General features: G+C 36.4%; 1 protein-coding gene across 2 annotated transcripts; it reads right to left on the bottom strand.

Moving 5' to 3' along the window:
* Window positions 1-900: 900 nt before the first annotated feature.
* On the bottom strand, window positions 901-10221 carry sh3gl3b (SH3-domain GRB2-like 3b). Of its 2 annotated transcripts, XM_007238088.4 has the most exons (11): window positions 10026-10221; window positions 6487-6555; window positions 6324-6396; window positions 6087-6230; window positions 5633-5766; window positions 4927-5085; window positions 4729-4832; window positions 4518-4633; window positions 4399-4431; window positions 2790-2864; window positions 901-1579 (listed from the first exon to the last, which is right to left on the bottom strand). In XM_007238088.4, the coding sequence occupies exons 1-11, from the start codon at window positions 10068-10070 to the stop codon at window positions 1371-1373; spliced, it is 1161 nt and encodes a 386-aa protein (XP_007238150.1). In that variant the 5' UTR covers window positions 10071-10221; the 3' UTR covers window positions 901-1370. The 2 variants fall into 2 exon arrangements, with proteins under 2 accessions (XP_007238150.1, XP_022539846.1); XM_022684125.2 differs by lacking the exon at window positions 4399-4431.
* Between the last annotated feature and the right edge of the window lie 124 nt (window positions 10222-10345).

Raw genomic sequence — 10345 nt, forward strand, 5'->3', positions numbered from 1 at the left:
TCATTCAGAGCTGCTTTTCTGTATAAAAAGTGCTATCCAAATACTACTACTACTAATTATTAATATTATTATTATTAAATTAAATAATTATTATAATTATTATTATTATTATTATTATTATTATTATTAATAATAATAATAATAATAATAATAATAATAATAGTGTTACACTTTAATTCTTTATTTAATGTATTTCCTACATTGTAGATTAATATTAAAGACATGACCACAGGGGACATATATAGGACACGTATGGAAAGTAGTAAACAAAAATACATCAAAGCAAAATGTGGCTATTTGGAAGTATAAAACATACTGGTTTGTTTAACACTTTAATGTCTTCAATATTACATTTACAATGTAACAATGAATGAAAAGAAGTCTGTCAAAACTTTTGTCTGGTACTGTAGATTTTGACATGATTACCTGTGTATTGAAACAATGGGGCACTATATAAACTTGAAGAAATCCACTAGAAATATAAAACCAGAAAAGTGCATTGCACAGGAAATACAGAGTAGTTGATCATATATTATTGATCAGATAAGTGATTCACACCTCTATGCAGTTGTTTGGCTGTTGCTTTGTAATCACTAGTGTGAAACTGTGTTTGCTAGGTGGTTGACATGGTATCACAGATAGTTGCTAAGTGATTTCTAGATGGTTGATAGTCTTGGTAGGGGTGGCTAATGTTATGTAACATGTTTACCAGGCAGTTGATATGGTATATTAGTTGGTTGCTGTGGTGTATCAGGTGGTTGCAGAGGTGTTGCCAGCTGTGGCTGTGGTGCCTCATGTGGTTGGTTGTGCATAACTAGTGTATTTGTATCAAGACAAAGAAGGGTGCACAAACATTTGCACATAATTTATTCAAATTGAGGGGAAAAAAACGTTAAAATGTTTTGTGTTTAGATATTTTATTCTTATTCCTAAATCACATAGTGAACCCTGACTCCGTAATCAGGCACAATAATTACCAGCATGGCTATATAATAAAAAACAGCAGTATCACATTTTCATATTTTTATATGATAAAACACAGCACATTTGTGCGCTGTTTATTTGCATATATTTTAAATTGAACATGAAAATTTGTATATGATACAAAATGATACAGGCTTTGAATCCTATATATGGCTACTGTATACCATTATTTAAACCACCAGTTTGCTTTTGATGCTGCTTATAAAACAAATGTCCTATAGTTTCTCCAGTGTTCAACATACACATCAGAGAAGATCAAGGCTGGATACATTGCATAGTGGTAAAAGAAGCTTATTCTTTGCATAAAAAGTGCTGATCACATTTTTTCAAACATCAGGGACTTCAAGAGTTCATAATATGCCTTAATGCACCTTAATGAGCTTCTGTCATTGGGGCAGAGGTACAAGTACTTTGACGTAGCTGATGGGAAAAAAGCCTGACTCTCCACTGAGCAGGCCTTCATACCAGTTCTCATCAATCTGGTTGGTGAGAATAATGAAATCTCCCTCCTTGAAGCCCAACTCTCCTTGATTTTCTGGTTTAAAGTTGTAAATTGCACGACAGCAAGGCTGGTCCAGGTGGAAATCATTGCCATCTGCAAAAAGAAAATATCCATGTTATGTTAAAACGACAGTTTCTTTCAGTGTTGAAGATTAAAAGTGGGATTAATATACAAATCTAATCTGATTTTTTTATTTATAATTTTCTCCCCAATTTGCACAGCCAATTACTCAACCCACTCATTAGGACTTACCCTATCACTAGTGATGCCCTTGTGTTATAATCGTGAGTCTTTCAGTTGTTGAGACTTTCAGACTAAATGATTGATCAGCGACACAGGGTCACAAATTACACAATTTCTCATCGTGGGAAATCGCAGACTCACCTGGCTGCTCTCCAGAAACACGTTTCGACACGAGAACATACCTGAACTAAACGCACACGAGAACTAGCAATGCCATGCCAGAGAATCTCTATAGAGGAAAATGCGCATTCGCAATGAGTCCAACATGAACGGGTTCATATGAAGCAACTAATCAGTTATATATTGAAATATGTACTTATGTCCTCAACACAGAATTATGTCAAATGTTTCAGTTCTGCAGATTATTTTTTTATAGTTTTGAACTCCAGTTATAAGCCTTTTAAACATGTTTATCTGTATCTCCAGGATCAGCTCGCCAACCAATCAACTTACAGTAACAGTAATGTTAGTCTTTAAAAATGTAAAATATGATTTATTTAGATAAACTGAAATATACAGGCATGCTCTCTTTTTTTTTAGTAAAATGTATTATTATACTTTCTAAAATTAAAGAATTATTCAGAACAAGTAATTCATAATTATTTTTAATTTAAAGTTTTTAGCTTTTAGCTCCATTCACCCAATTTATAGAGGAGTCACTCACTCACCCTCTAGAGTCATTTACTGATATAACAGGGGGAATGGTAGGGTGGTCAGACACTCCATAAACAGCTCTGGTGTGTTTTGGACTCGTGGTCCTTTTTCTGTGATCTCATTGGCTGTATGTAGATGCTGCTCCTGACGTCTAGTCGCCGACTGAGTCAGATATTAAACACGAATAGGTCAGTCATTGAATATTTGCCGGGTTTCTGCAACTCATCAGCGATCAGTCATCCGACACTGATTGTCTTTTAGTAGATCACACTACGTGACAGTGTGAGCGCAGAGTGATCCCCGATTTCCCCCCGAGCAAAGTTTTTGTCGGCAATTTTGTCGGGAAAACTGTTGGCGACTAAAAACTGCCCCTAAAATCGTGTAGTGTGAATCTGGCCTTACTCACTTTTATAGGCTGGATGTTCTGAGATTTGGGGTTTAACGGGCGTCTGGTTGAGTGTGTGAACCACTGGAGTGACATCTAGTGGTAAAGGATAAAATGCATATTAGCAAGAAGTAATAAAGTCAATTAAAAGTCAACCTGAAAGCCAAACTTTTACCTTTCTGTCAATAGCTTTGGTAATAATAAGCACAATTCATGAAATTATTAAAGAGACAAAATTCTCGTTTTCACATGATCCTGAACATCTCCTGATGTCTGATCCAATTCACCCGGGGGTGGGGCCAAGCAAACATAAAATAATACAAAATGTTAAGATTCACCTCTTTCTCCCACAACCCCAACCTATTCTCAGCAGGAGAAAATGCTTAGTTAGCTCAGATATCCCCCTGGTACTGCTCTATTCTTGGAAACATGTCACAAGAAAGTGTCTTTCAGAGTCCTATAATTTAATATTATGCAATCTCTAACATTTTAATAAATAGATCAGGGGCTTCATTAACTGCATTAGGTGTATATCTGGACTAGCTTGGAGATTGTTGACTGTTACATTAAATTGCATGTTAAAATATGGCTTAGTTAAAAGAGTATGTGTCAGAAAAGGAAACTACCACTAGCTACCACAAGCAGGTGGTCAAACCCCCTTCTGTGTCTGCAAAAGACCTGCAGCAAGACTTGGTTGCAGCAGGCACTTTGGTTTCAGTTTTATCAGTAAGGCACCTATTAAAAGTCTTCAAGATGTAAATCGCTAACTTACCCAACAGCAAAAGAAGAGTTGGCTTATGTTTGTTCAAAACCAAATAAAAACCCTGAGAAGGTGTAGGGCTGTATGAAATGATAAAACACAACTAGAACTTTGTGTCTTTAGATCAGGGGTTTATCAAGAGAAGGAAAAATGAATAATACACTGAAAAAAACACCCTGCCTACAGTGAAGCATTGTGATGCTTTGGAGCAGCACAGTTTACTCTGGCAGTTTACCTGTAACCTGTGAAGGCAGTATTGATTCAAACAAGTATTAGGATGCTAATGCTATGAGGAATGCATCATGAAGCTGAAGCTTGGGCATTCCTAGACCTTTTAAAAGTACAATGATGCCGAGCACGCCTGCATTAACACATCCACACAAGTCCCTCCAGGCTTAGTTTAAGAAGAAGTCCTTTAAGAGTCTAGTGCGGCACAGTTTCCTGATTGAACCCCAAATAAAATCTTTGGTGTGACAATAGAATAGTCAACAATAGAATCTAACCCAACTAAAGGCTGTTGCCCATGAGGAATTGGCTATTATTCCTCTGGAACAAGCTGGTGTTTGGATATGAATCACATTTGCCAATGGTCATAACAGCAGATAGATGTTCTAATAAGGATGGTTGTTAAAGGGTTAAATAAATCTGAGACAGCAGTAGTCAGTAAAAGTACCATTCTTATATTAGTTGTGTAAAACTATTTAAATTATACTTTTTTGATTGCTTTATTGCAAACAGCTGAAAGTTTGCAAGTGGATTTAATCATTTTCAACTGTGGTGACACAAGGAGAAAATTTGTCCAAATGGGCATACCACGGACATTACACTAAAACAGAATATAAAATCATGTCTACATTAAAGCATACTTACTTTTCTCACTTAATGCATCAGTTACCTCAGTATCTGCAACAATTCAACATTTATAGACATTAAGTTAGACAAATGTTAAGCACAGATTATTCATGAGGACTTTATAAATATCACTGCACCTGAAGATCGAACTGAAGAGCAGGTGGAAAATCCATAAATGTCTGTGTAACACATTGTACTTGCGATGGATTTTGATCTGAAATCCTGCTTTGGTCTGTTGCTGGCATCAGTTATCCTGAGTACAGAAAAAAATATCCATTCATAACCCACATATTTATATCCCTGCTGGAATAAAACAAGTTTGTGTGTGTGAAGAGCAGTCTATCTGACCTGTTCTGCAAACTACTTCTGACGTTTTCCAAAACGAGACTCGACTGCCGATGATAGTCCAGCGCTGCATCAACAAGGCCTAAAAGCTGCTGCATCTGTTCCACCTAAATCACACAAATTGACAGATTAAACTCAGAAATCAAAGAACCACATGAGAAATGGATGTTGAATGTCTTAATTCCTATTCAAATTGCTCACATCACTGTGTAGAAGGTTGAACATGCTTCTCTCTGCCAGCTCTTTGGACTCCTCAAATTTCTCCAGTGCCTGTTTAATCTCAGAATCTGCAATCTTTCCTTTGCGCCGTTTCTTGTAGTCAAAATCTAAGCGCCGACCTTCAAGTTTGCGCAGGTGATACTATTAGAAAAGGAAAAAAATAAACACCATAAAAATATAATACAATAAATTTGGTCATAATTAACAAAAACTAAAGAGAGGACTCATGAAGGGTCTTTGGTCTGTTATCAACCCAGTGAGTAATCCATCTTAGAAAAACAGTTGTTTCTCTGCATCCTTCAATTCAAATTAAAAGTAATTGCGATTTCATGTTTTTATTATAACAATCTGATGCAACGGCAACAAGAATTTTGCAGAAGTGAGCCCATTTTTTTGAAAAGCAAGACAAAAACACATGAATTCTATTTAATTCACGAGGAAAACGCTTTGTTTTGTTCAGTTTTGTTTTGTTGGCCGAAAATATTGATGCGTCAGTAAAAGAACCATATCTGTAGATGTATTTGCAGTTTCACATTTCATAACATCTATTAAGTACTATTTATGGTTACCAGCACTATGAGAAAAGGCACAATATAATTATAAAAGCTTTGTAAATTTATTTATTTGTTTTTTCTTTGCTTCTGAAAAATAGTACTTTGTCTCTATGAATAATAATAATATGACTCACCATAATTTCCTTCAGCTCTTTGTCCTGCAGTGTCTGAAGTGGATCAATGAAGCTGTGTTTAACCCGCACATCCAGACAATCTCTTATTTGGGCCATCTGCTTTAAGGCTTGTCCCATGTCTACCAGTGCACAGCCTAGGAAAACAGCATGGTCTATGGTTTAGTTTAGCTCAACAGTAACACTATAGGGACTTGAGCTGAAATCATTTAGGTTAAAAATGAATTTTCACTGTTTCATATGTTTTGCTTTATTTTTTAGCTCTTGTCCTTTTGGTCTTGACTCCTAAAAACAAAGGAGCCTGAACTGTAGCCTATAGTAAATAAATGTATAATCCAAATAAGACTAAACCTGGAATTTTAATGTACAAATCTAATATTTGCATGATTTGTGATTTTAGTATGGGTCTTTATTTAAAATTAACCTTTCTGAGTTTTATTACAGCTGATAAACCTACCAAATGCAGACTCAATGCCAAGTTCACTGCCATAGCGCAACATGCAGTCTCCCAGCATTCCCTCGGTCTGCGGATAGCCGACTGTCTTCACCTGACCGCGGATCCTGGACACTGTGTTGAGCATGCTGAGTTTTGCTCGATATGCTGGAAATCGGGCACAGATAGAAGGAAATAGCATCCCAACTGTATCATCCTTCTCTAAATACTGTATATTGAGATATGAATGCATATTTATACCTGGGTTTGGCTGAAGGTACTCTGTGGTTTTTGGAACAAGGTCGAGAATCAGTTTTTGTGTGATTTCAAACTTCTACAATAAAGCAAGCAATAGATAAGTATAGGTTTACACTGTTGTTACTTCAATTATTTCATTAATGTTGGGCAAAGCATTTACTCCTACCTTTTCCATCCTAATAAAATCTTCATCCAGCTTAGTTCCTTCAACTCCATTGATCTTTTCATTGAGCAACTAGATTAATAAAAAAAACAATAAGAATACAACATTCAGAAGTTAAAACACTGAGTAAAACTGACTGTAAAGGTACTGTCTATCTAACTCTGAAGCTGACTGTAGGAAATGGCCAAATTTTGTTGCAATACCTGATAGAAAACTGTAATAAACTGACTTCTGGATACTGGACATTGTTACTAAGCACTGCATGTTATCCACCTACAACAGCTTCAACAGCCCAGTAAAAACTACTAAAATATATTTTTTGACAAAAATGTAAATGTAATGATGCAGGAAGGTGATGATGATGTATATAATTTATCACAACATTAAAAAAATAATAATTTAAATGACATAGAAACTGTACAATTAAAAAAGCTCTATTACCCTGATGGGACACATCTAGCCTGGATACAAAATGAAATACTGCTGGGCATAAAGTCATAAAGGTTCCAGGCCAAAGTGGAGATCCTTGATGCGTGGAAGTGATCATTATTCTGCTGAAAAATGCCAGTGGTGAATGATCCTTTTTATAGGGAACCAGGGGAGTAATTTCACACCCTCTTGTGGCAAGACCCAGTGTGAGGCTACACCTGTAATAATGAACATTTTTACCTCAAATATTATTTCACAATTTCATTTTTTGTTTCGTCACTGAGTGTACACATTAAAAGTGTATAAAAAGTAACAATCTGTAAAGCAACATCTTGATCTAACTGGACAGGGAACAGGGCTTAATTTGAGAGGAATTAACACCCCACCCCCACGTTTTGGAATACTGCCACTAGGCCAAACCACCAAAATTGTATATAACGGATGCTGTATATCTACACTCTTTAAAACAAAGAAACTTTGACAGAAGAACAATTTCTTTTGTTTACATGGTTCTCATGATAAAAAAAACTGGTCATTCTATGGTATTATTATTCAAAGAACCATAAAGCAGCTTTATTTTTTAAGAGTGTATCTATATTAGAAATACCCCGTCTCCACCCAGCTAAATTACCCCTATGAAAGTTATTATAGTTGAACCACAGCCAAGTGTACACATAAGTGTGCTCATAGAAGGATGCTTCAAGTCAGGGGTGTCCACTCTTATCCGTAAAAAGCAAGTGTGGATTCAGATTTTCATTTCAGTCAAGTGGAAGCTCATTAACTGTTTAGAGACTGACCAATTTAAACAAGTGAAATCAGGTGTGCTGCTGGTTGGTTAGAATGAAAACGAGCAGCCATACCGGCCCTTTACACAGTTTGAGCTATAAGGAGGTTATACCTTTTTATCAAGTATAAAATTTTAATTTATATAAGGTATAAAATATTCACTGTCTCAGTCCCTTTTTAAAATATTACTGGAATGTATCTCTGTCCTGGTATTTCTGATGCTCATTTGATAATCCTACAGCCATAACATTAGACCTTTTTTTCTATGTGGTACAAAATAAATATTATTAGCAGTATAATGTAGTGGGAAGACCCCAGAGATTTGTTAAAAAAAAACAGGTGATTAGCTAAAAATATCTCCTTAATAAATATAATAATAGCCTTGTTCTCTTTCATTAAGTCAAATTGCTTCCTAGAGTATCAGCTGCTTTGTTAATGCCCTCATAACACTAAGAGGATTAATTCAGTCTGCTATGAGGGAGAACAAGCCCTGCAAAACTCACCATTTCTATGTCAACAGGAGATTTTTCCTTCAGTGGGTGGATTTCTGCTCAAACAAATGTAACAACACATAGCCCCCCCATAGCATTTACCTAGCACTTTACATTTTGGGGATAGACCTGGGACCAATAAGTCAAGCACCTTTTATGCAATTACTTTGAATCCTACTATGATGTCCTGGTCTGTCCAAAGAAAACTCAATTGTTGGTGTGTGGCCATCAGAAGACATGGATCTTCTTTTTAAATTAAAAGGATTAGCATTAGATACACTCTAAACTCCAGCAAGGTCCATCATACTTAAATTACCTATCGGAAATTATTACTGAAGTCACCCAGACTATAAAGGAACACATAAGGAATCACGATGTAACTTAAAAGTGTTAAACAAACTAAAGTACTATGTGAAGCATTTAGGTGCTCTTGTCTGGGTTGCAGTTAACATGAGAAAAAACAGCCAAAAGTTGCAAAGCTGTCATTTAAACAAGAGGTACTACTTTGAAGAATCTAAAACAATAAAGAAAATGTATTCTGGCTTGTTTAACACCTTTTTTTTCCTTCAAAGTCATTTTGATTACTTTAGTATTACTCTACAATGCACAATAGATCATGAAAACTCACTGAAATCAAAGTGTGTCCTTACTTTTGACTGGATTTGTAAATAGCTCTGGGAAAAACTAAGAGACCACTTCAGTTTCTGAATCAGTTTTCTGATTTTACTATTTATAGGTATATGTTGTGAGTAAAATGAACATTGTTGTTTTATTCTATAAACTATGGACAACATGTCTTCCAACTTCCAAATAAAATTAATATTTTTATTTAGAGGATTTATTTGCAGAAAATGAGGAATGGCTAAAATAACAAAAAAGATCCAGAGCTTTTAGACCTTAAATAATGCAAAGAAAAAAAAGTTCCTATTCATACATTTTTCAGAAATTTATAATAATAATCAATATTTGTGGAATAACCCTGGATTTTAGTCACAGTTTTCATGCATCTTGGCATGTTCTCCTCAACCAGTCTTACACACTGCTTTTGGATAGCTTTATGCCACTTCTGGTGCAAAAATTGATGACTTGTGATCATCCGTCTTCCTCTTGATTATATTCCAGAGGTTTTCAATTGCGTAAAATGAAAGAAACTACATTTTTAAGTGGTCTTATATATTTTTTCAGAGCTGTATATATATAGGGTATCAGGTCTTAATCAGGTAAATCTACACACTGAAAGCAACCCTGAATTCTCCAAGTGCTTTTTGCTATACTATCAGCAAAGTCACTTTAACCTCTAGAGTCCAGACCCTCCTTGACCAGCACTTCTGCTACTGCAGTAGGTGATAGAGGTGTGTGCATTGCTTTGATTACATAAGGTGGGACAACAGACCTCCTTCTTTTCTCCCAGTTTTCTTCCTGCACTGCTTCAGAACAAGTTTCAAAACACGCCTCAATAAAAGTGCTAAGTACTGTACAAAGGCCAGCAGTGATTGCTTTATTACAGAGCTTTTATAGTTATAGTTTAGCACGTGACTATGAACACATCCAGATCCAGCTTTAATCAGGGAACAGCTTGAATGTAGGCTGACACAGTTTCTAGATGGAGGCTATTTTCAAGCATTAGCTAGTTATTTCAGGATAAAGAGAGGTACAGAGTACAGAGCAGTACAGAGACAACCCAGACTGAACTGAATGTGTTCCTAAAGCAGCGTGGTGGATCCAGCATGTGCTCTCCTGTCATACTTTAGTGGTGATGGAGTGAAGATACAGATTGTAAACAATGTAGTTAACCTAAAACTAGGTAAATCACTGAAAACATTAGACTCTTGTTACCTGACTTGCTTTGTGTAACTGTTTCTTCAGTCCGGCCACCGACATCCTGCCGCCCTCGCCTTTCTCAAACTCAAAACCACACGAACAGTAGAATAAAAACACAACGCTACCGCGAGGAACTGTTAAAATCCCTGATAATGATCCTCCATCTCCGCAGGACCCGTCCGAGCAGGGCAGTGCATCAGCCAGAAAACCGGAGTGGGCGGGGACTACACACACACGCCCCGCCCATCACCTTTGTAGTCCGCCGCATTGTCCCACGACCTCGTGCTCTGTGGGACGAGGCTGGGATCTGATTGGTGGAGCGGATGCGTACAGGG

The sequence above is a fragment of the Astyanax mexicanus genome, chromosome 10 (assembly GCF_023375975.1).
Source record: "Astyanax mexicanus isolate ESR-SI-001 chromosome 10, AstMex3_surface, whole genome shotgun sequence".
Classification (NCBI taxonomy): Eukaryota; Metazoa; Chordata; class Actinopteri; order Characiformes; family Acestrorhamphidae; genus Astyanax; species Astyanax mexicanus.